The sequence below is a fragment of the Ptychodera flava genome (assembly GCF_041260155.1).
Source record: "Ptychodera flava strain L36383 chromosome 23 unlocalized genomic scaffold, AS_Pfla_20210202 Scaffold_24__1_contigs__length_23054250_pilon, whole genome shotgun sequence".
Classification (NCBI taxonomy): Eukaryota; Metazoa; Hemichordata; class Enteropneusta; family Ptychoderidae; genus Ptychodera; species Ptychodera flava.
The window spans coordinates 5,255,666-5,283,091 of NW_027248278.1; the positions used below are offsets into that span (position 1 = coordinate 5,255,666).

At 41.5% G+C, this 27,426-nt stretch overlaps 1 protein-coding gene across 2 annotated transcripts; it reads right to left on the minus strand.

Annotated features, from left to right (window-relative positions):
• Positions 1 to 293: 293 nt before the first annotated feature.
• On the minus strand, positions 294 to 27,425 carry LOC139124446 (ribulose-phosphate 3-epimerase-like). 2 transcript variants are annotated; one of them, XM_070690583.1, is made up of 9 exons: positions 27,247 to 27,336; positions 15,525 to 15,613; positions 11,628 to 11,792; positions 8,034 to 8,107; positions 7,161 to 7,192; positions 5,630 to 5,737; positions 3,559 to 3,693; positions 2,817 to 2,903; positions 294 to 2,065 (listed from the first exon to the last, which is right to left on the minus strand). In XM_070690583.1, exons 3-9 carry the CDS (start codon positions 11,762 to 11,764, stop codon positions 1,943 to 1,945), a joined length of 696 nt encoding a protein of 231 aa, XP_070546684.1. In that variant the 5' UTR covers positions 11,765 to 11,792; positions 15,525 to 15,613; positions 27,247 to 27,336; the 3' UTR covers positions 294 to 1,942. The 2 variants fall into 2 exon arrangements, with proteins under 2 accessions (XP_070546684.1, XP_070546683.1); XM_070690582.1 differs by lacking the exon at positions 15,525 to 15,613 and having other exon boundaries at positions 27,247 to 27,425.
• Between the last annotated feature and the right edge of the window lies 1 nt (position 27,426).

Here is a 27,426-nt window from a genome sequence, read left to right on the forward strand (position 1 = left end):
TGGAATAGCCGCCATTTTAAATACACACTGAAGACCAATGTAGTTCTGAGTATGAGATAGGTGTATAGGCTGCTTTTCAGCCTTTTTCTCACATAACAATTTGTTATAAATGGTAGCGTTTTCTACCATTATTTCTATTATTATTTACTATTATTCATAGGACTGCTTACAAGAAATCTTTCCTCGAGGGGGAGAAATAACATGTGGATTAACATGTCAAGAGTATTCATGTTTTGATAAGTAGTAGAAACATGTTGTCACTGAAATAAGAGACCTTGTGTATTGGAAAGAAATTAGTAAAATTTGCTTTTTTATTGATGAAACCCTTCTAGGAATGTACAGTTACAGATGTTGACAGATGTTGAAAATCTCCCTTCATACCCACTGTCATATTTTGTATTTCAAATCAGCATGATGTAACACAGCCCAACCTAAGGACTACCTCTATGTGTTTGAGGGCAGCTGAACATTGGCCTGCCATCAGGCTGGCAAATCGTCTCCTGCTTCAAGGGTACATAGTCCTTTGTTTGGGATGTAATGTTTTTATTACATGCCTCTCTTCCATATTTCACCCCCAATGTTGCGTTTATTTGCAAATGACAATGGTAGACTTTATTACAATTTCAGCCAAACTCTGTTCAAAGTAGAATGATTTAGATCGTTGAATGGCGCAGTGATATATTTAAATCACTGTTAAGAGGTTTATCAAATCCTTTTTATGCATAATTTTCTAAAACTGGATTTCCTATGTAAAACATATGCAATTTGACATTTTGAAATCCAAAAGATGTCAAGTTGAAATTCCTGTCCACATTCAGTTCTTGATGCAGCCCGTTACTTTATCAGCGAGTTATCACTGAATCCTGTGGAGCATGTGACATTCAATACACAAGGCATGTAATAAAAGCAATTATACCACGCCGCATGCTCATTCCGTGTAGCGATTCGTCAGAATACGTCATGTGACAAGAAAATACATACGTCTAGTCCCCATCGGATCAACAAAAGTGACGTCAGAGGGTATTTTTTGAAAAGCTATTTCCCTAGGGAAATAGTTCTGACCAAAAGTGCCCGGTCATGTGACCGTAGTGTCGTCTGCAGCTTTGCAACAATGGCGGGTGACTAAAATGTGATGTGCGTCCGGGATAGGTGATGACACATTCTCTAAAACAGATTTTCCAACATTTTCCAACATTCCAACAGCGTAGGAACTTGAACAGCTCATCGACGGAAAAGATTAAAGTGCAACTAAGGATGTCGCTAGGTATGATTAGAATATTTTTTGAAAGAAAGTGGCACCACGTACAACTGAAAGCGCTGTGGAAACATCGCCCAGTAAACTTGTCACAATGGATTGCTGCAGTGCAAAATATCAAAACACATTAAAAACTATATAACAATACAACATGAGCATGATGTGTGTTATAAAACACCTATAGCCTGGTCTTTTTTCGGGCCATAGCGCTCGTCTATTACACCTCGTGGCCGTGTGTTACCAGAAACACATCGCTATACCCCTCGGCCTACAGCCTTGGGGAATAGCGATGTGTTTCTGGTAACACACGGCCCCACGGGGTAATAGACGGGCGCTATAGCCCTCATAACCAGGCAATAGGTGTTTAATACTCCACAAGAAGGCTGTGCCCTCCATGCTATTCATAACCAGACTGGTGTAGATAAATTATGTGTCACCAATTTATATTGGACAAGATGTAACTGACTATTAAAACACAATCCCACCACTTATATGGGCATTTCATCTTCAGTGTGAAATTCCTGACCTGTTAGTCGTTGAGATGAGTTTCAAAAAAAATTTGGAAGCGTCAAGCTTCCGTAAATGCTGCTTATAAAATTTCTGATTGGCTGCTGAGAACAAATATTTCATGATTGATGTCCTTGCAGCCAATCATGATCAGTGTTCGATTTCCATTTTCGAGCTGTGCTATCGTTCCAGGTTAGATTTCTGGAGCCAGTCTTCAACTTTATTTCTCATTGTCTCAATCACCTGTCGAGGGTTGTCACTTTTCACAACAGCTGTGCCTGAAACAATCATATTTGCTCCTGCCTGCAAACATATAAGAAATGTGATATTATTTATCTTCTATCAAGAACAATACCGGTATATTTTTGCGTGCGCTAAAAACACTGCAGGGAATGCACATTCCAAAACACCAACTGTTTCAAGGTGCCCCAAGTACAGAGCAGTGTTTTTGCTAAGGTTTGGGAACATTGGTAAATGATTTGGGAACCCCGGTAACATTTCTACTGCCCCCTGATCTGATTGCATTGATATACCGAGGGGAACCCCGGTAAAATGACTGGGGAACCCCGGTAACATTTACTGGTTTCAAGGGACCCATTGGAATACTGGCAAAATGTGTTTTGCCCGTTCTAAACATGTAGTTACAGTATGAGAAGCATATCCAGAATAGCACTCCCCAGAGCATTCCATACCTGCGCTACATGAGATACATGGTCAACTGCTCTCATTTCTTATTTCAAAGCTTTCTGAGTCAAAACAAATTTTGACATACTACTTAAGATTTCTAAAAATGAAAAATTTTATTTTTCTGCACACAGTTAACACAAAGATGGTGATCATTTTCAATTTCAAACATCTGTAAGTGTTAGGTTATTTGCTTCTCTAGCACTATCCTGGGTCACCATGCAAATTATAGTATAATTTGCATGGTGACCCAGGATACTTGGTATTTGGTAACGTCTCCACATTTGGTATGCCAATGTACATTCATATGTGTGTGTGTGTGGGGGGGGGGGAGCACATGTTTGAAAGTAAGTATATGTTATGTTTTTACCTCTGCACAATGCTCTATCGTGGATGGGCTTACTCCTCCATCAACTTCAATATCAAGATCGCGGAATTTTGACCTGAGAAACTGAATCTGTAGAAAGAGCATATGTTGAAATCCTGTCAAAAATGAGAGTACCGGTACTTAATTTGCAGGGGAGATGCTAATGATTGGCAATGCATTTAGCATCATGCTTTTCATCTTTAGTGTTGGACAAGTATCCTGTTGCCCATATTTGGTATCTTCCTTTCCATATTTGGAAATAGGGTAATATGCCAGTTTCAAATCTCAGTGATGAAAACCTAGCTCACTTTCCATGCTTGGTATGAACATGAACTCTGCAGTGCATATTTAGCACATTGATTTCCATATTTGGCAATGGTGCAATATCCTAAATTTAAAGATTTGGTGACAAATATTTTGTTCACTTTCCATACTTGGTTATACATGCACAAATTCTGTTGTTTGTTTTCGGGATTGTTGATGTTGTGCTTGGCTAATGCTTGCATCACAAAACATTTTTTCTCTGGTATTTGAATTTCAGCAGCCTTGTCACTAAAAAGCCTAAAAAATTAATTCTCGTCAAATTTTGTATTCTTGTAGGATGTAGTCTGTAGTATGGGCATAAAATACATTCATTGTATTATTTCACAACACTCTTATTATGCATGTGACATACTTATCTTGGAAGGAAACATGGAGTTGTAGTTTCTGCAACATTTGGAAAGGCAGAAAGCTGCTATCTCACCTTTGGCATCATATCTGACATGAACTTTTGACCTCCAAATCCTGGTTCGACTGTCATAATTAGGACCATGTCAATGTCTTCTATGTATGGTACAACAACTTCAACCGGTGTTTTCGGCTTGATACCTATGCCAACCTGTTGTTTTTGAAGAAATGGGGAATGGTTATATCTCTTACAGGGAAGATCACTGAAGCTGGACAGTTGCCTATGTATGTAACATTTACTTCTTTGTGCAACACATTCTGTACAAGTTGTGTGGATAATATTGTGGATAAAAAAGAACAGAGTCTTTAGAGTGATTTGATAGAGGTGTCACATTACTTATCGAGTTGATGAAATCTAAAGAGAGACTTAAGTTAGCAGTCCCGTCTGCCACAAATGACTGCAGCCATTCATGTCACAGTTTTTCTGTGCCTCTCTAACAAAAAAGTGATTGACATCCGTCTGCATATACTGTATTTAATTTTGTCCACCAAGAGTCTTGTCCTAATTATCCTCAGTCTTTGTTTGGATCTAATCAACTTGATAAGTCATTTGACACGTCTATCCACACACTCAAAGGATTGGGTTCTTTGTATCTACTGCGTTAACTTCACAACTTGTGCGTGCGGCAAACTAGAGTAAACATACATATAGGCAACTGTCCAGCTCGGCTGATCTTCCCTGTAAATGACATTTCCTGTAACCTTAAGCAGTGTTCTGGCAAGGTTTGGGTAAAATCGGTAAATGACTGGGGTCTCTGGTAATATTTCTACTGTCCTCCAATCTGATTGCATTGATATAGCATGGGGAACGCTGGTAACACTTATCTGCTGACCGCCCATGACAAGAATAACGGTACTGTCCAGGGTTTTTAGCAACACATGAAATAATATGCCATCCAATTTGTGTTTCAATTCTAGATCCTGATGACAAAAAAGCAGAGCATTATGTATGCAAGTAGGAACTACCTTGAATAACAAATGTGACAGTGGTAGTATCCAGATGTCTGGAATTGGAAGATCAACCCTGACAGCATGCCACAAAGTCCCCTAGGTTGGCCAAAAGAATCAAAAGAAATGGCAATACTGTAAAGCTTTTCGACTGCTCTGGCAAAAGTAAATTACGCTAGCTCACTTCAATTGAAATTGCAATATAAACAGAGTTTGGGTATTAACAAGATGAAACACAGTTTGTCTTAGCGTATCACCACTATAATTAAGCAATAATGTAGCCCGTCTTGGCCCATAATGGACGAAAGCAAACTTTGCATAACATATTGTACAAAGCACATTACGGAGTACAAAGTTTGCTTGAGTCCATTATTGGCCAAGAGGAGGTACATTATTGCTATTATTTTATAGTTTTGGCAATGCTTATGAATTTGTAGATACAGAAAACATCTTGGGACCACAATGCTGGATAATGGGATATATTATCAGTAATAATCTGAGGGTATGAAGTCACCAAATTCACTGGTATTGACAAAGCTATAATACAAGATTTGATAACAGAAATCATACAGGGGTTCCTAGCCCATTTGACTGTGTATCAAAACCTTTGCAAATGCATTGTCAATTTAAAATAATTCTGAGTATATACAGATCACTGTCGATGTCTCTGACCTTGTTAAGTGTAGTGCCACCCAGCTATCCCAAGGATTGTACCATTCTTTCATGGGTAATGCCGGGGATGTGAGGGACATGTATGTTACATGCCTTCCAGGAAATGCTTGCGAAGAAAAATCTGGAAAATGTGTCGTACTTTTGATTTTTTTGATTTATTTTTTTTATTTATGTATATTTGCATATATGCAAATGGTAATGATTCCAGTAAAACAACAGCATCCATTCTACTCAGATGAACGTCTTCACTGATGAGCTTGGTCCTGAAGACCTCTCACATAAAGTTGCAGTCATCGTCTAGCGATTGTCACGAAACTCCAGTATATGTTGTCATCTTCCTCGTGACTTGCTATGAAAATTATCACTCCTTTTGTTTGTCACATCCCTCGGTCCTCCCTACACTATAATGCTACTGCCCTGGAGGTAGCTCCATGGCATGGCAGTTGACTAGCTTCAGTGTCCCTTACCTTCATGCCGGCTTCTTTGATGTGTCGAATTAGAGGTTTTGGCTCTTCTGTGGCTTCAATGTGAAATGTGTACTGGTTAGCTCCGGCATTTGCCATTGGTTCCACCCACTAGATTTGGAATAAAGAGTAAAAAAACTGTGATCATATATCATACAATAATTCCAACTTACTTACCGCTAGAGTGATAAAATGGAATAATTTAGGTCTTTTGTGGATTCATGACCGGCACACATAAATGCAGATTTCTCCAGCAATTCAGACGGCAGTCACATTTAAAAACACTGCCACAACTTTTGCAAACTGTCCTGCAGTAAAAGTGGCCAATAACAAGGTGACAGAAGCCAAGGTGACTGTCCAAGAGTCAAATATATTCTTCTCTGAAAATCGAACCTGTACAGATTTTTTTTACAGGAAATTTAAGGGAAATCAAACTAATATGAGTACATAGTGCTAGGTTTGAATCTTTCAGTCGTTTTGCTGTTGAGGATACACATGTACTAATTATAGAGGTATCCAAGACTATCAGGGTGCAAAATGTAGCCTTCTTTCATAGACTAATTCTAGGTACCGGTAGTTCACACCTCGAAAATGAAAGACTTAAACTTTTCTCAAACTTTCGTCATGGAAACTTTTAACCATTCTCTTTCAAGATCAAGAATCAAAATCGAAATTCAAAATGGCCGCCATCCCTGTGTTATGTCGATGAATCCCACATCCCAATGGACAGATCGAATGTCTCACACAAGTTGGGGAATTTTTGTCTCACATGAGCGGGACGGGGAATTTCTGTCTGGCTCATGTGCGACACTAATTCCCTAACTCATGTGAGAGATTCCATCTCTGCCCATTGGGGTGTGGGATTATTTTCTCTATGTCCCTTCAATACTTGAGAGAATTGCCGTTATCACATTTTATTGTAGAAAATACCATTGTCATTAATCGCTTTCTTTCATTCCCCTTGGAAAACATAGTCCACATCCACTCACATATAATGCTATGTGAAACATGTTTATACTGATAAAAGTTTTCTTTTCCCTGCTCTAACAGCAATCAGTATGAATAATTTCGCAGTGTATCAGTCAAAGTCATGGCATCTTGCTTGGGTCAATGTTCATACACACCGGTATTTGTCACCAATGGGGGAGTACACAAACCCGATCACTTTGAAATGTGTTGTCTGCCCATGCTACAGTTCCAGTTTTATAGTACTGGACTGTTGATTTGTCAAACAATACACACGGCTTGGTCACAGGGTTAGCAAAGGACCAATGAGCATTGGCCAAACAATGATGCAACAATACAGAGTGTGAGAGCAAACTGATCCCATACCGGTGTTCTCACACTCTCAGCATGAAACAAAATTTCCAATTTCCACAAGACTAAGGTGGTGAAACCTTTGTTTATTCCATAAGCTTCAAAATGAAGCCCTATAAGTGGTTGGCCATACAAATACTGTAAAAGTTTGAGAGTCCTAATATACGTCCCTGACTGAGAGCAAGTGACCTAAACTAGACACCTTGTGAAGACTTACCTTTTCTGGGTTAGCAACCATCATGTGCATATCTGGAAGAAATAAAAGCAAAAACACTATTTTCACCATCAAAGAAAGTGAATGATTAATTTTCATGAAGTATTACGATAAATTCCTATGGTAATCGTATTTTTGAAAATAGACTGTTTTGTCTTTATCCTGAGAATGGATAGGAAAATCTCATGTTCATTTTTGACTCCAAAGACCCAACAAAAAACACAAAAGAGGATATTAATCTATTCATGTTCAGTTCCACTCATTCAACAGAAGCGTAAAAATAAATGTGCAAAGACAACTTCTGTGACGGCATATAGTTAGTGTGATGTGTATGGATGCTGTCAGGTCAAAGGTCAAGTCTGTCAAAATCATCGGTATACGCAGGTCTTAACAAGATAATTTGGGATGTTAAAAAAGACATTGCTGTAATTTTTCACGCTGTTATATTATTTTTGCTGTACAAAACAAGAAAAGTAAGCTGAAATACAGTTTATTGGCCTCACACAACAGTTTGTGCATAATAATGAAGTATTTCTATCCATGGAGAAACCTGTACCACCCCACATTAAAATTTAGTTGTAAACTATAACATAAACAGAGGGCGTAAGACAAATACAGGCTGTATTAATGTTTAGTGAAACAAAACTCATCTTGACATGATTATAGGATAACATGGACTATTCACAAATAGAATGAAAATCCCGGAAAATACATAAAAAGTTAAGAGCTACAGAGATGGAACTTTAAATACTGCTTTATCATTCATTGGTTTTCTTCAAATTTTCTCCGATGACCCATTGTCTTGCCGTTAGTAAATATGGACATTCATTTTGTTATGGACTATAATAAATAATATTTTGACATTGTTATGCTTACCAAAAAATGCGCTTGATTTTTTCCGAAGAGACGCCACCACCGGATGCCCAAATGTCAGATTAGGAACAAAGTGTCTGTTGTAGGGATACAGTAAATACAAAGAGTAATATTAAATCAATTATTTTAACCTTTACATTGTATCCTGCCAAACTTATCACTTCTCCATCTGCAAAGGCAATAAAACGTGATACTGAGCCAAATTAATGCAGGGCTCCCGCTACCCGATCCGTATAATATATATTGACTAACGTTAAAATTTATACCTTTTCAAAATTGCAATGAAAGCTTCATTTCATATTATGTGCAAAAATGACAGAGCCACATAACATGTATAGGTTGTTACACGTGTTTGAAACCGTGAATAAAGATCTTCTTATACCAAAACACTTGCCATTATGCCATAATCAATCCTCTTTCTACCAGCCTCCATAGACAAACCATAGAAATAAATACCACCTGGGAGAAAGAGGATTAACTAGAGTACGGCATGTGACAGAAAATAAATTGAGTCTCAATGCCCTAAAGGTCCCATCAATGGCATCATATGGCAATCCTGTGAAAAAACTGATGTAAAGCAATATTTTTTCACAAATTATTTCCCGAGTAAAAGGTACTGTTCACAGACAAAAGTGCTTGGTCACATGACCATTAGCAGGGCGCTATATGTGGCCTTGGTGAATACCGTATTCCTCCGATTCTAAGACCCCCTTTTCAGAACCAAAGATGACGAAAAAGATATGGGGGGTCTAATAAACGGATGTCACCGCGAAATCGAACGTCGAAGTTAATTTATGCTAATTTATGCAATGTTATGTAAATTTTTATGCCAATGATTTTTTGATTCACGCTACAGACAACTCATCTTTGTGATATCGACTCATGGCCATGCTGCGTAGATACTGGCAGTCGAATCTGTACAAGTATAAATTAATGGAGATCCACAAGTCTTGAAATATAACGTATTTGCCATACCTTCTTTTACTAAACAATACGATAGCAATAAATCTTTGTATTTCGTGAATAGATAATCACCACGAAACTTTGTACAACAAGTACGTTCCTCAGCAGCAGCTAGCTCCCCATAGCATGGCCACAAAGGTCAGACAATGAGTGAAGGGAAAGTCCCTACAGTTCCGCTGGCTGTGATTGGTCAATTTACGCAATAGGTCAAAGGTGTCAGTGCATGAGGTCAAGGTAAAATTCTGTTCAGTGGGATGGTGTCCGTCCGATGTTTTCTATGTACGATTTTCATTTACTGTACTCCTTAAAATAAACAATCAATTACACGTCGTGAGTTTTATTATTTTGCTCCTAGTTTCAAAGAGTCTAACCGTATCTCGAAACGAAATGTGATCTTACGAACAGGCAGGCTCGAACAGGTAAGTGTTGAGGCATCGGCTGGCCGAGACGAAAGATTGCTGCGCCAATCTGCTTTATATTTGATGTGTTGATTTTTTGGCAATACACCCTGAAGTTTTTTTATTACTTGTATCGATGACCGAAATGTCTCCTGATGTGGAATTCAGTCATCTATGATCAACTGTTCGGAATGCACGTTTTTGTTCTAACTGTAAGTGTATAGGGCCGTTTAAGCTTATGAAGTTGGGTATTTTTCCCTCGCAAGACTTCGAAAGCGTGCATAATCTTGAAAATCTGTTACACTATCGTTCTACTCATTGCTGGGACTAGTTCAGGAAAGGACACAAACAAATGCCGTTCAAACAATAAATACCTTCATTATATGAGAAAAACTACAAAATTGATGAAACATAAACGGAAGAAATTCAAAGAATTTTCAGTTCATGCGCGGAAGAAACTTTGGATAAACTTATCGCGTTTCGTTTGTCAACACAATAATTGCCCTCTTCATCTAAGTCAAACGAGTCGAAGTCGATATCGTCGTCATTAAGTCTTTTTGAAAGATTTTACAATGCCAATGATATTTCTATTTTCACTGGTTGCTTATACGGTAAAGTTGAACGTAAGAGAAAACTTGCAGCGCTTCACAATGATCACAAAAGAAAACTTACGTGATAGAAAACTGTTGAAAAAATCTTTTTATACTTTAATGGTAAATTTGAACGTAAGAGAAAACGTGCAGCTATTCACAATGATCACAAAAGATACCTCACCTGATAGAAAACTGTTCAAAAAATCTTTATAAGCACACCATTTAAAGAGCAACTTTTTCATGTGCCGTAGTCTTTTGCCTCAGTAGTATGAAAACGAAAGTGTAAAAGTTGAGCGAAGCAAGTTCAAAGCTCGTGTCATTCACACGTCCCAAATTTTCTATTGATAACGGCAACAAAAGGATTTCCCGACATCGTTACAAGATCTATAAAAATGCGTCGATTTATCGTAGACTTTATTTTCTGGAAAGTCATAAGACAGTGCACGGTCGTCATGGGCAAGAAAAAAAGTAATTATTAAAAACATTCTCGCTGTCGGCATGCCTAACTACCGTCGCAATCAGCTAGAACTTGGTTTGCCGTATACGAACTTCGCCGAGATGCAGACAACATACACGATCGAAATGCTGTAGCCGTTGTTCAAGATGGTTGCAAAGTTGAAAGTTTGAAGCGAGATGCAGCACTCATACCGGGCACGGTTACTTTAGAATATCATCGATCGATCGTGACGTGTCAGTCAACAAAAATACTACTTGAAGGCAAAGAAGAAAGCATTCATCCATTCTCCAAGAGTTGGCATGGCAGAGAAATGTCACGTCGGTGTTTTGGCAAATAATGCGGCTGTACCTCTGCTAAAGCAATCAGTCCGATGTACTGTTTTCACTGTACATATTCACTAACACAGACAAAATCATGCCGCTGACAAAAAAAAATGAAACTGTCCTTTTAAGGCCACAACAGTCTCCAAAAAGAGAACAACTGATACCCAAACTTTTTTGTGTTTGTATGAGTGTAAATTGTGTTTGTTTGATCGTGATGAAATGAGCGAATCGTACTTGATCGACAAGTCCGAAAACCCGACGATCCTAAATGTTCATTTCATGGTAGCCAAATTGCATCGAAATGTTCGATTCGTACATAATCAGATGTTGAAAAATCTGCTTATTTTGATGGTAGCAAAATGACAGTAACGAAAAGACGATATTGTACTAGATCGAGACGCTAAAAAATCCAATTCTTTTATATTGTTCATTTAGGTAGTGAAATCCAAGTGTAGTTTTATCGCCAGGAATTATAGAACTGTTCCCGATTGACATGTTCCAAACCCCAACAATAGTGTGCGTGTGTGTGTGAGGTTTGATACTTCACTTTGACACTTGTTTGTGACTTTGATAAGCAGCGTAGGTGTTGTGGATATTCTGGTCTCATTACATGACAATGGCTCTATTGTTCCAGTCAAAATTCGGGTGTACCCCCCTGGGGGTCTTATAAACGAACTAACAGCTAATTACGAATTGATAAAATAATCCTGGGGGGTCTTATAAACGGGCGGGGTCTTAGAATCGGAGGAATACGGGTAGCACAATATTTCTGGTACAGTACTGCCAATGAATGGGCACCATAGCCCTAACCATCAAGTAAGCGCTATTGCGCTCAGGGCCAGGTAATAGTTCAGCATGCTCACCCATCCATGACATCAAGATGCAAATAGTCAGCTCCTGCATCCATCATTCTCTGTGCTTCTGACGCCAACAGCGACAAATCTGAGTTGAGAATTGAAGGACCAATCTTACAGGCTGTGTGAGACGTCTTTTCAGCCATTTTCCTGTACCGATACTCCTTGTAGCCTCTGAAAAAAGACACAAACATTAAGCACAATTATCAAGGGAAAAAATAGACATTTCATTTCACAATTGTGTTATTCAAACATCTAATTAGCATTTGCATAATTTTAAATTCAAAATGGCCACCATCCCTGTGCAAAACTCTATGGGAGGAAAAATAAAATTTTTGATTTTCGAAAAAAATACGATGGTGAAATTTTTTAAAACTCAAAGAGGTTTAAACTGAGCCCCCAAGTGGTAGATCAGAAAAGAATTGTAAAAATTTGAGAGTCTGAATATCTGTCCCTGCGGTGCATTTTACATGAACCTTAAAGATGATATTTATTCAAATCACTTTGACCTTTCTGTAGACCAGCCTCTTCATCTTTCAAAGTTGTTTTTGCACAGAAAAGCGGTGAGATTTTCATTGTTGTTCCATAATAAAACAAGTCATCGTTGATGACACAGTCCCCACTTGTTAATGGGTACTTTGATTACATGTCCTCAGAGAGGATAGAGTCCTCTTCATTAATTAGGTCTGTGATAAAAATACTTTGATACAGATGGCGCTCAATGGGCCAAGAATGAGTTCCATGGTGATGAAAACATAAAACCAATGTAGGCCACCATCCTAAAGTTCATAAAATGAGTCAACTAGGAATTAATCAACAGGATGTTGTAAAACATTTTTGCATACAATTCTAACACTTGACAGATTATCACTGGTACCATATTTCATAAAGTTTGATGCAGTATTTACAACACTATGAGATCAACATCTGTCTCGAGTTTCATCACATTTGCCGTTGTATTAATTTGTGGCTATATCACCCTAATTAGGAAAGTTCATTACTTATGCAATTACAAATTAATTAAAATGACACTGATAAATGTCTTTTTCAATGTTAAGCAATGTGAGCTTAACATCAGTTAACATCTGTATAAAATTTCATGAATTTGATGCAGTACGTATTTCTTGACATATCAGCATACTTACGAAACTTCAATAATTGACATGTTACTGCTACATGACGTGAAACAAATTGACGAGCATATGTATGAAATAGGTCAATGTCCTTGTACCAACTTTGAATGATACTGGTGGAAATATGTCTGAGTTATGGCTCTGTACATTTGAAAATTGTAACAAAATCACCGCCATGCAGCGATATTTGATCTTACTGTTTAAAAAATCACATGTATATGTATGACGTAAGTCAATGTACATGTACCAACTTTGAATAAGATCAGTTGAGACTTGCCAGAGTTATGGCTCTCGACATGGAACAACCATAACAAAATTGCTACCATGTGGCCATATTGGACCATCTCGTGAAACCAATCGACATACATATGTATAAATAAGTCAATGTCCTTGTACCAACTTTGAATAAATTTGCTTGATACATGTCTGAGTTATGGTTCCGGACATGAAAAAATCGGGAAAAAAATGGCCACACGGCGGCCATATTGGGTTGTATCATAAAACAAATCAATGTGCATATGTATGACATAGGTCAATGTCCTTGTACTAAGTTTGAATAAAATCGGTGAATAAAATTAGTTGAGACATGCCCAAGTTTTGGCTAAGGACACGAAAAAATTGTAACAAAATGGCTGCCATGCAGCCATATTGGATCATATCATGAAACAAATTGACATACATATGTATGACATAGGTTAATGTCCTTGTACCAACTTTGAATAAAATCGGTTGAGATATGCCTGAGAGTATTATGGCTCTGTACATGAAAAATCGTAACAAAATGGCCGCAAGGCAGCCATATTGGATCGTATCACATAACAAATTGACATGCATATGTATGACATTAGTCAATCTCCTTGTACCAACTTTGAATAAAATCGGTTGAAACATGTCTGAGTTATGGCTCTGTACATGAAAACATCGTAATAAAATGGCTGCCTAGCGGCCATATTGGATCGTATCACATAACAAATCAACGTACATATGTATGACATAGGTCAATGTCCTTGTACCAACTTTGAATAAAATCGGTTGAGATATGCCTGAGTTATGCCTCTGTATATGAAAAAATCGTAACAAAATGGCCACACAGCAGCCATATTGGATCGTATCACAAACAAATTGACGTGCATATCTATGACATTGGTCAATGTCCTTGTACCAACTTTGAATAAAATCGGTTGAAACATGTCTGAGTTATGGCTCTGTACATGAAAAAATCGTAATAAAATGGCCGCCTGGCGGCCATATTGGATCGTATCACAAAACAAATTGACGTGCATATCTATGACATTGGTCAATGTCCTTGTACCAACTTTGAATAAAAACGGTTGAAACATGTCTGAGTTATGGCTCTGTACATGAAAAAATCGTAATAAAATGGCCGCCTGGCGGCCATATTGAATCATATCACAAAACAAATTGACGTGCATATCTATGACATTGGTCAATGTCCTTGTACCAACTTTGAATAAAATCGGTTGAAACATGTCTGAGTTATGGCTCTGTACATGAAAAAATCGTAATAAAATGGCCGCCTGGCGGCCATATTGGATTGCATCACAAAACAAATCAACGTGCATATCTATGACATTGGTCAATGTCCTTGTACCAACTTTGAATAAAATCGGTTGAAACATGTCTGAGTTATGGCTCTGTACATGAAAAATCGTAATAAAATGGCCGCCTGGCGGCCATATTGAATCGTATCACAAAACAAATTGACGTGCATATCTATGACATTGGTCAATGTCCTTGTACCAATTTTGAATAAAATCGGTTGAAACGTGTCTGAGTTATGGCTCTGTACATGAAAAAATCGTAATAAAATGGCCGCCTGGCGGCCATATTGGATCGTATCACAAAACAAATCGACGTGCATCTGTATGACATATGAAGTAATCCTTGTACCAAGTTTGAATGAAATCGCTTCTTGCATCTCTGAGATATCTGCGTGAACGGACGGACGGACGCACACACGCACGCACGCACGGACGCACGCACGGACATGACCAAACTATAAGTCCCCCCGGACGGTGTCCGTGGGACTAACTATACTAGGCAGCCATTTCATATACAGAGCCATTTCATATACAGAGGCATAACTCAGGCATATCTCAACCGATTTTATTCAAAGTTGGTACAAGGACATTGACCTATGTCATACATATGTACGTTGATTTGTTATGTGATACGATCCAATATGGCCGCTAGGCAGCCATTTATTACGATGTTTTCATGTACAGAGCCATAACTCAGACATGTTTCAACCGATTTTATTATATATCCCCGTTGTTGCTTCAGCTTCTTTACATTTCATGTCTACCTATGGCCCTACTATGGTATGGCAGTACCGGTATATGTCACTTATTGTATAACTGAATAATAAATAAGAATATTTGAGTCTTAAAATTCTGAAGACTTAAAAATGACAATCAGTAAAAAATGTAACTTAAATAAATCAAAAAGAGCTAAACTGAATATAGATTCTGTTCTACATTAACAAATAATAGTTCACAGGAATGAGGTGTTTGAACTGTGCTAAAAGGTTGTATGGGACCCATATGACAGATATAAATACTGTGTCCGAGGTACATGTACGTTGACACTTGATGAAAGTTAAAACATGTTTGCCATAATCTGCATCGTAATATTAAATAGGGCTCAGCCCTTGGTGTCGCACCAGGGGTTAAGATTAGAAATCTTATTTGTATTGATTCATGATTACTTAGAGTAAAAGATAAAATAGAATTCATTGTTACTTGCTATTTACCTTTGTACGACAACTATGCTCAGTTTACCCTCTGATGAAAACAGTTCACGTACAAGATGTCATATGGATACCCTGCTGGTATAGATTTTCTGTAATGTGTAAAAATGTTGATGAAAATTGGCAATTTTTACCATGATAACTACCTATTGTGGAACGTATTGTGTCATCATTATCGTTGCAGTAGTAACTGCGCTGCTCAACATAAGTTGCAAACTGAAACTATAGCGTTTTATCTAAAAACTGGCAACTTTTGCATCTAATTATTGACACAGAGGGCGCTTTTCCTAAATTCAATCCCAGCATTCTTTGTGAATGTTTTCGTTCACAAGCACGACAGTTTTCTCTCTTTTTTTATTTCAAGGCATGATAATAATATTTTGTATAGGTGACAAGGTAGATAATTATATTTGTTGGCCAATTAAAGAGATACATTTTATTAAAGGGGAAGTTCACCAAGGATGATTTTTACATATGTGCTAGCTTTGTGGTCACTTACACCGGAAAAGCTATTTTCGCCATTTATAACTTGCAAGATTTTTTACAAAAAACGATAGAAATAGTACAGGAAGTTGCCCATGTAATTTGAATCATGGGAAAAAGCGCCAAGCTTGGAGCTTGCATAATGTGATATGTGGAAGGGACCATTTTCTTATGGTTATGCCGTTGTCCACTCACCCATGCTTAAACCAGGCTGTGCATATTTACATAATTTTTGTTTATACTGAGTATCCTTCCATATACAATAAATCACTTATAATTAACTGTCCACTGTCAGATTTTGTGTTGCTGTTTTCTATTGTGTTACTGTGAGTGGACAATGTGGGAGCCATACCTATCCCAAGATGGTCCCTTCCATATCACATTATGCAAGCTCCAAGTTTAGAGCTTTTTTCCCATGATTCAAATTACATGTACATGGGCAACTTCCTGTACTATTTTATTGTTTTTTGTAAAAAATCCTGCGAGTTATAAATGGTGAAAATAGTGTTTCCTGGGTAAATGACCACAGAGCTACCACATATGTAAAAATCACCCTTGGTGAACTTCCCCTTTAACCTTTTCCTGCCAAGTCGGTGAAAATCCGCTTGAAATTCGGTGTAGCTAGAATCTGAGCAGCCACGGCCGTTATCCTGCCAAGGCGGTGGAAATCGGGCTACTTTTTGGTACCCCCTTTCCTGCCTAGTCGACGGAACTACGTGTAGCAAACCCTTGCTCGCGCTAGGGGTCGTTCGAGGACAGGTTTTGGGCGAGGAACGGCGTTTGCTCTCGAAATGGGTTCACAGAGAGTCCAACGACAGGGAAAGGTGCGGAAGCTACCCAGCCAGTCCCCCACCCCGGTGGGGGACTGGTTTTTTTTGGGGGAACGAGTAGCGTACTTGGCAGGTTAGCACGTTGACGTATTCTAGCGGAGTTTGGGTTAACTTGGCTCTGAGGCACTACATAGATTGCGGCCGAAACTGACCGTCTCGGCAACGCTAATCTGTAAGGCAACCGCCTAAGACCGCCTCAGCTGGCGGTGCAATTTTTTGCCAATGGTGCGAGACGAAAATCACGGACTTGGTCCTGATTGACGGGAAGTGCGGACGGATTTGACGGACTCGGCTTTCTCTAAGGCAACCGCCTAAGACCGCCTCAGCTGGCGGTGCAATTTTTTGCCAATGGTGCGAGACGAAAATCAATGACTTGGTCCTGATTGACGGGAAGTGCGGACGGATTTGACGGACTCGGCTTGATTAGTCCCTGACATGGAACTGATCCGAACGGACTTGAGCGACATTTGTGAAGGGTAACCACCGCTTTTAACCGACTTGTTACCTTCTCGAAAAGACTACCCACTCAGATGTCGGACGTTGTCGGCTGCACTTGGCTCTAGACGTTCAAGCCGTGCAACGAAACACACCGCCTCAGCCTTGCCATTCAGGAACATGGCCTCAAATTTGATACCATTGTTCACCGACTTGGCGGCTGCGGTTAGGTGCGTGAACCGTTGTTCACCGACTTGTTACGCCTATGTTGTCCCTGTGAAGTTCGGCTAACGGCCGAGTCTAACGGGAGTTGGCAGACCTGTGTTTGGTTTATACCGTAGTATGACCGACTCAGGTAGAGGTACCTGTCGGTATATTCCGAGTTTTACGCACTCGGGCGTCAATGACGGGTCGTCATCACCGCTGATGACGTAGACGTGCTGGCCACGTTATTTGAAGGAGCCATGTTTGCCCAACGGACGAGGCCGAGACAGCCGTTGACAATTTTGGCATCCTTCATCTTTGACCGCCTTAGTTGGGTAAGCCGCTCGGCAGGCGACGGTTATGACCTAAACAAGCCGCTGAAGCACTGTTCGTTGCCGTACAAGAACGAGACGGCCAGTCCATTACTGCTTAATGGGCAATCTGTCGGGTTGGCTTGTCACCGACTTGGATGACAATACGCCCTGCGCAGGCGTACTTAGAAGGGACATGAGGTTAAAGATACGGTTTCCCACCCGTACTAAACATGGGCTTGGGCCAACGTCCTTGGGTGGCAGGTGCGCATGCCACGTACCCAGCTGGACGGAATGTCAAGTTGAGATGCTAATGACATTGACTATGTTATGCTAAGTGCTCGAGGGATTTGCATCGCAAATGAGTATTATTAGCATATCAAATGGTGCGGACAGGCAATTTACATGACGGGTAGGAATGTCAGCGCCGGTTAGTGGACTGATTGCCGTAGGTCCATTATAATAACAGGTGGATGCATATATTAACACCCCTGCGTCCAATCATGTCCAGGGCTTCAGTGTTTTCTCCAGGATTTTGAAAAAAGGGGGGAATGTCACCCATAACATAAAAAAATAGGGGGATTTGAATGAGAATAGGGGGGCGCATAAATTATGCAAATTAATTCAGTAATTTAAATATATGTATGCATTCATAGTGTAAGTGTTTATTAATATTTTTTTCATCTCTACTGTAGGTTTTGCTGTAATCACTAAGCTCTTCACACTGTTGCAGACCAATCTACACAGCTTTCATCTTTCAAATTTCAATAAAGTTATTTATTTGAATACTGGAGTTTATTGACTTTGCAGTTTAATGCAATATTAATTACAATAATTTTACATTAACTACAATTTCAGCAAGCTTTAAACAGTCCACAGTTCACCTTATGAATACAGTGTTTGTACATTAAGTGCAAGGTCATTTTGTGTTGCTGCCTGATGCTGAGAAAATTCTCCTGGCCTTTGTACTTTTCCACAGCTTCAGGGCTTTCTCACCAACAAAGTCAGGTAGTGCTGGGCCCTCAATGAGAATTGTCATTAGTCTGTTAATGGAACTTTCTTCTAGCCTGTTTCTCAATGATGTCTTGATTTTATTTTGGGCTGAAAAGCCCCTTTCACAGATTGCAGTGGTTACTGGCAAAACAACAGAAATCTTTGCTAGTGCTATCAAATTTGGCACTGTATCTTTGTGATTTGAATTGATAAATTTCCACAAAGTGGTAAAATTATCTCTGGGATAGGCCTGCTGTAAGACTACTGGCTTTATAACAGACCATTCATGCCGTGTGTTATCTGGGTTGATGACAGGCGCACAAATTTGACCTTCTTTGTTCATTTTCTCAAAGCCATAGTGTGAGATTAAAATCTCTAATTTATCATTGCCGTAATGCGGTAACTGATCGCTAGCAACAAATGACAAATCTCTCATACCAAGAATATCAAATGCAGATATTACCCCCGTACCATCAGCAGGAAAACGGGTTTGGATATTATCGATCAAATTACTTAGAAATGCCCTTTTCACATCATCAACAAGCATTTTCTGTTTCGATTTATTCATAATTCTGTGTCCCATCAACGTCCCATTGTCACTGTCTATCTCCGAAAGTTTGTCTGTGTAGAAACCCGATACTGCGCCGTCCTTGATCTGTGTCAGTTGATCGAGGACAACGCTGACCGTCGGCTTGATCGCTGCAATACATGTATCTATGTCGTCCTTCTGAAAAATAAGGTTGAGTCGCGTCACGATGGGGATCACATCCATGAGGAAATACATCACCGCCACGAATTTATACTGCGTCAACTTGCCGTGTAAGCCTGCCGCCTTTGGGTCTTTCGATGAACGCTGCCCGTCAAAGTAGGTCACCAATGCGTTCCATGACCTGTATACGGTTTGTAACGCATCGTAGAACGCAAACCACCTGACGTCATGGATTTCCTTCATCTTGAGACGCGGACTTTCAAGCATGTCTTCAACTTCTTTCAGGTGTGAAGATCACAGCGACGACTGCTTGAAATAGTAGAATAAACTTGTCAAAATAGTCTTGTATTCCTTCAAGTACTCGACACTCGCGGCAGCTTGGCTCGTACACAACGCGAGACGATGTGCGACGCAATGAATATTAATGAGGAACGGGTTGATATCTCTCAATTTTGCGCTTACGCCATTCTTCACACCGGTCATGACAGAGGCCCCGTCACTTCCGAAACCAACCATTTTCGACCTTTCTAACTGGTTTTCATTCACGATACTGATAAGTTTTTCCGTCAAAGATGCTGCGTCTTTTTCGATGATATACAAATTTCCCAGGAAGTGCGACTCAACATCGAAACTTCCGGTCACACTTCTCACGTAAACGACTAGACGGCCCGATGTCGAAATATCCGTGCTTTCATCACACAAAATACTATAAAAGTCACAGTCTTTTATTCTATCGACAACATCGGCTTTCATCGTATCAGCGATGGCTTGCTGTAATTCTTCTGCCGTCGTATGCGATCGATAGGTAGCGTTTTTGCCTACCTCCAGATTGTTCACGGGTTCGCACCGCGCAGCTTTCAACAGCTCCAAAAGCGACGCGTATTTATCGGTTGCGACTGCTTCCTTTGCCAGCCAATATACAGCCTTCATAGCGACCAGAATTGCATCCTCTTTTTGAGTAACTGCATTTGAGACGGCAACCTTTAGATTTGACCGCAAAGATATTTCTCTCATTGCATCTTTGTGTTTACCGTTATTGACATGGCGTTTTAAAGTTGATGTTCGGTAGTTACTGCAACCCTTCTCCGTAGTGAACGAATTATCTTTTCCGGCTTCACGGCATACCTTACACCGCATTCCACGCCCATCTTCAGGTTTCTCTAGCCAGGGATAACCTTTCAGCCAGGAGTCTTGCCAAAAAGATTCCCTTTTTCTTTTTTTAGAAGGAAGTCGTTCAGTATCGTCGTCTGAATCCGATGTAACTTCACCAGGATTTTCTCTTCCTTGCTTTCCAATTTCAGCACCCGTCTCTCCGGCCGTCTCAGCTGTTTCTTGAACGTCTCTCTGCACATCTTTAGACTTCGTCTCGTCACTATCAGTTTTTTTGTTTTCTTCCGCTTCACAATTTTCAGACGTTTTGTCATCAGACTTGGGTTTGTAAAAGGCAGTAATAAGGCGATTTCGTTTCATGACTTGTATCTCGATCGTCAAATGCACGTGGCGGTGGCTGGTAGGGGAATTCGAATGAAAGTTCAGCATCAAAGTGATTCGTCCAGGCCGATGCTAATTATAATTTTGAAACATAGTAACACTTATATTTCAGGCGGATGTCATTGAACAATAAACAAAGTTTTTTTTTTTTCTGACAGGCGGCCAAGACCAACACACAAGGGAAATGACGGACTGTGATACGCTACAACAGATGTGGCAGTTGTTTATTTTTGGACACAGGCGCGGCAAGCAGATACCAGAGCTGAGCGATTATTTTTTTTCCCACAGGGACGATGTAGCGATATTAGGCACCAGCAGACGCATTACAGACGCATTGGCGTGACGAGTCAGTGACGTATTGCAAAATCAAAAGGCCAACTAACTGTCTGGTATGGCAGGGGCCACAGACGCGCGCCAGGTCGCGCGTCCAGATAAATTTTTGGGGTGACTGCTCTTTGAAAATGCGCGATTCGCGCGTTCGCGCGCCCTGGAGAAAACACTGGGGCTTTGTTTCCCTGTGGCTTTAAAAGGGAGGGACCTGCTAGTCTGTCGACACTGTTCCAGACATGAGCTTGACGGACCGCAAAAGTTTTCTGAAGGCGAGCAGACGACTGAAGCTCAAAGATGCAGAGTCTCCGGGCGGTAGTGGTAGCGATCGTTGTGATGTCCCTAGTAAACGTTCTAAGAAGTCGGGCAAGAAACGCTCCCGTAAGGCGAAGCCATCTCCGGCTGAAAAACCCAGTGGTAAGCGTAAACGTAAGACCGATCGTTCTGCCGATGAGGATGATGACGGGTCACCGGTTGCCAGTGGTTCTCACCCGGCTGCTCCGGGAGAGACTACTTCACCTGCAGAGACTACATCTGCTCTTGTGGGAGATACTTCACCTGCACAGACTACGTCTGCTGCTGCTAGTGAGACAGTGAGTAATGAGACGGCTGATGCCATTGGTTCTCCCCGGCTGCTCCGGGAGAGACACCACCTGTTGCTACTATGAGCCCTCATCCTGCGTCAGGAGAGGTTCCTGTGCCCAGTGCGAAAGAGCTTGAGTCCTCGTCATCAGCAGAGGCTGCCGAGCCCGCTCCTGCCATAGTTTCGTGTGCTGCGATGTCCCCGCCGAAAAAGATAGTGCGGAGGGTTCGTTATCAGGATAGCCCACCTGATTTTGAGCCAGATATGATCCTTGATGCCGCTACGGGCGAGTTCAGGCCCAGACGCCCAGACGACGGTGATATCACCGCTGAGTCCGACTCGGAGGTTGACGAGGATGCGGCAGAGGACGATGACTTTTATGACAGGCAGTATGTAGGTGAGGCAAGCTCTGACGACGATGATGACGTTGCTGCTGTGTTGGCGGAGGACGACACCCCTCCTGTCTGGCGTATGTCGGAGACTACCGATGCTAATATATTTGAGGAGACCGATTTTGACCATGAGAGAGGACCGACTTTCACCTTGCCCAGCCACGCCCGTGAGCTCGCTTACTTTTTTAAGTTTATTCCAGCTACACTGATCAGATTGGCCAAGGACGAGACTAATAAATACGCCAAATTCCACCAGCGACATATCGCTAGGAAAATAGATAAATACTGGCGTAACGCTGACTACCGAGAGGTGCAGGCGTTCATTGGCGTCTTAGTCTGTATGGGTATCGACCGTAAATCATCAGTGGAGGATTATTGGTCTAGCGATCCCTTTCTGAGAAACCAGGGTATTTCTACTGTGATTACCCGCAGTCGCTTTCAGCAGCTTATGCGATACTTTCATCTGGCAGACCCAGAGAACGATCCACGTCGTGATCCTGATGAGGCACGCCGCCGACGTCGGTGTCAGGAGGATCCCCTGTATAAAATCAATCCATGGATGGAGCCCATAGTTGACCGTGTGCGTAAATAATTATAAGATGGGTAGAGAGATCTCCATCGACGAGGGCATGGTGCGATTTAAGGGCCGTTCTAAATTTAAGCAGAGATTACCGCATAAGCCTGATCGAGACGGTTTCAAGATATGGCAGCTGTGCGACTCCACCACTGCATACATAGCTAACTTTGCACCGTACCTAGGTGTGAAATATCGGGATCGGACTGATGGGAGACGGCAGGAGCGAGGTGTGGTGAAAAGAATTACGATGGAGCTGGTCCAGCCATTCTGTGGATATAATCACAGCCTATTCTGTGATAGCCTGTTTAGCACGGTCGTTACTGCTAGAGAGCTGATGGAGACCGGGATCTACATGGTCGGGAGTTTTAACCGCCGTAATCGTCGCACCATGCCCCCTCAATTAATTCCGCCGGGTAAGAGGAAGCGCCTTCCTCTGTCTGTTGGGGATATGAAAGCCACGACCAGAACGGACTCTCGTCTTAACATCACTGCTTATCAGGATAGTAACGCTCAGGTGCTGATCTTGAATACGGTCTATCCACCCTTGGAGTGCGTGCCAGTGGGGGAGGGAGACGAGCGGCGACAAGTGCCTCTGTCGCTGTATAATTATCGCCGGTACATGGGAGGCGTCGACCGAGCCAACCAGAAGCGCAAGTACTTTCACACTGGGCGCAAGAACCACAGATGGTGGACATATCTGGCATGTTACCTGATTGATGTTGCCCTGGTAAATGCATATATATGCTTCAAGCATGTACACCCTGATAGTAAGCTGACCCATAAGATGTTTCATCTGCGTGTCGGGAAACAACTCATTGGCGGTTATTGTGGGCGATCGCAGCCCAGTGTGAGAGAGGTCGAGGCCACTGTTTCTCTTGCCTCGTACATCAATCCACAAAATCAGCCGATGCACGTTGTCAGCCGTTTGGAGGGGCGGCAGAAATGCTGTAAAGTATGTAGCAGAGAGGGTAAGACCACTGCGAGCGGACGACTGTCTGAGACGTCCAAAGGATGTAGTCTGTGCGGGGTTCATCTTCACGAGGGCGAGTGTTTTGCGGCTTTTCATCATCGCATGATGCTACGAGGTAAGAGGAGCATTGGCGTGCAGACCTCTACTCACACAGCCCCGACGACACCCATCAGCAAGAGAACCCGACGTAAATAACGGACAGGGGACAGCTTCGCCTAACAGTGGCTTGACTGTATTCTGAACACGGACCATGATCACATTTTGAGCACGGTTGTGCCGTTTGTTTGTGCTTTACGATCCCGCTGATTGTAAATTGAAACACGGATTATTTTGTACAATCCCCCGATTGTAATCTTTGTAACACGGACCATGCACTCGGACGTCGAGACAGACTCTGAGATTTATTATTCGGCATAATGTAAATTATTCCCGAATAAAATACTATCTATGGATCGCATATTTTCGTTTGTTTTGTTTAGACGGATTATTTTGTACAATTCCCCCATTATAATTTTTGAAACACGGATCTGCCACCCCGATTGTAATTTTTGAAACACGGACCATGCACTCGGACGTCGAGACAGACTCCGAGATTTATTGTTCGGCATAATGTAAATTATTCCCGAATAAAATACTATCTATGATCGCATATTTTCGTTTGTTTTGTTTTTACCCCCACTTTCGTTTTTGGCAGATCCGTAAGGACGCTATAGTAATGGATGAACGTGCGTTGTATCACGTGGGAGGGGCACAGCCCAACGGAGGCTGTGCTCGTGCGACGTAGACGTTGTACCAACCATCTGTCGTTGGGGTTAGTGCATAGAGCAGTTGCACTGTCCAGAGCTAAGGTGGTACAAAACTGCACCTTAGTAACAACTGCACAACTAACCTGTTAGGAAACGGTAACACTAACGAGCTAAGTGTTCACTGAACTGGCCAAACTACGTACACGCCTTCCTTCAATGGCGGAACTATGTCGTTGACACTACGTCAAAGCAGACTGCAATGTGCGACTCTTCCAAGTCGTTCAAAGTACGTGGCCAAGTGACACAACCCAGGGGAAACAGGACAGGTTTGAGGGTGCTCCCGCACCCATAGCACTAACCCCTGGGTCTTCTACTAACCCACGAGAGAGGTGACGTTTCCCGGTGTGGCCGTGCGTGCCGGCGAACGAGCTTTACTTCCGCGAAAGTAAGCTAGAAAAGGGCATAAAAGTGCACGTCCCCCGGGGCAAACAACGCCCGTGACCTCGTCATTTTCTGGACACAACCTCATCAGCGGTTGCCCCTCTATACGGGCATGCAAAAATTTTTGAAGTCTAACACGTATATGGTCGGTAATCGTACCCCGAAAATGCGGTATTTTCCCGCCAAATGCCTGGCAGGAAAGCGTGCAGGAGAGCCTATCTTCTGTAGACACGGAAAAGGGGGCCGGTTTTGACCGACTTGGCAGGATAACGGACAGGGGCGCTCGGCAGGAAAAGGGTTAATGGCATGTTATAAAATAATACTTTGTACGTTTCTTATTTGTTTATTTACGAGCACTCAAAAAACATGGTGGCCCCCATGAAAATGGGTACACTTCCGGTAACTCACATGGTATATTATGAATCTGCACATGCATAGCCAGTAAGCGCTTGCGCGACTATAATTTAAATGTTGAAGCTATGTTGACGTGATGCATAGTGTTTCATCTTGACAGGTGGATGGGGGATACCCCCTCTGTTGACTGTGACATGTTGGCTCTCCCTTGTAATTTGTCAAGGGGGAATAATTATAAAGATAAAAAGCATAATTTTTCAAATGTGCTAGAAGTGTTTGCTTGCGCTAACCACATTTTGTCATTTCACTCTCACTGTGTTGATGAAACAGCACTAAATACTGCAGTCTTCACGAGACGCATAATTCTCAGTACATTGTTCTCTCAGGCAAACATCAACATTTTGACTTTTGAAATTTTGTTTAGGGGGAGGGGAGGGGGTTTTGATCTAAAAGAAGGAATTTTGTTTCTTGAACTTATGTGACAATCTCAGACTGTCCCTAAAAACAAAAAAAAACCAAACAAAAGCAAAAAAAAGCACTTTGACACTGAACACTCAAACTCCGCTACCGTTGTTTCTTCTCTCACATATCGTTCTCCTCTCACACGTTGAAATCGTTTATCTTGAGGCAGGCAAATTGAAGGTCATGTATACATTATGTTAGTCTCATCATGGAGGTAGGATCTCTTCCAACCTCATGGTCTCATGGAGGCGTCTCGTTTGTACCTCCGTGCTGAGACTGGGCTGTTGACCTGGGGTGGGGGGGGGGGGTGTTAACTCCCATAGATGGCTATACGGGGAGGGTCATTTTTTTGCACTGTTTGGTATCAGAAAAGGTGTACTTTTCACGAGGTGTTGGTATGAGAAAGGGTCAGGTTTTAAACACAAACTGACATTTGTTAAAAAATCTTGCTGTCAACACTGGAAACCCATGTATCTACATCCCAGATCTACCATCAATATTTCCGATCTGTCGGTTGGACTGTTGGTACCCCTGATACGCAAGGCGAGTGAGTCGTATCTGTACACTTCTCTGTCAAGTAAATCTGGAGTATTTTCAGGAGCATAATGTCTTCAGAATGCCTCTGGCAGAACAGACCATTTTGGATGACTTGGTGCAGGGAAAACGTCCAAAACGTCAAGTTGGACAAGAGACAGTCACTAATAATATTGATCATATTACTGATGGTGCCTGGGGTGATGATGGTATCATCCGGTTGACAGTGCCTCCATCAACACACAATGACAGTGGAAGTGGACTGAGACGATCACACAGATTAAGAACAGTCCGACTGTTCTTAGGGTAGGTTTTTTTTGCTCAAAACTGGTATCACAACAGTTTGGGTTTCCATGTTCGTTGGTTGCGAAGTAAAAGGAATTTTCTCAGGAGGTTTGCGAGAAAGCGGTGGTATGAGTTGACTTCCTAGGGTTAGTGACAATTCAAGCAAAATTCATCCTTTTCCACTGATCTTATATTTTACCCGTCGGAGTCTAGATATCAACTTGTGACCCGAAGCTATAGGGTATACCGATGGACGGGCGAAAGATTTATACCCTAGTTTTGATAGCTCACACACGTGACGGTAGCTGCAGTAATTGTAGCCTTCATAGGCTGTATGCTTTAGCCCAACCAAGTTGGGTATCGCGCAAGCCGCACGGCCTAGCCCACCCACCACGGCTACAATATTATTGCAGCCATCTTCTGGTTCCTCCATATGCATGCACTTGGGGGTCACCCCCGTGATAGCAAAAAAAATGGTTGCTGAATCATGCTTAGTGTTAGATAGTCAATAAGGACCTAAGCTTGTGCTTTCTGAAATTTTCCACTTCTGGGCAGCAGATCTTAACTTAAAACTTGTCATAACATTTTAGAAACTTACCGGATCGCGGATAGCGACAACACAAGGCTGTTTGGGTAAGGTGCCCTAAGATCGAAATGTCCCGGGAAATGTGAGGTCATTGAGTAGGTCATGTGTCTGTGATAATGAGCGCGATTGGCTGAGACAATTGATATTTACTTCCCAGAAGCCATTGCTAAAAATAAAATGGCTGCTCCCATG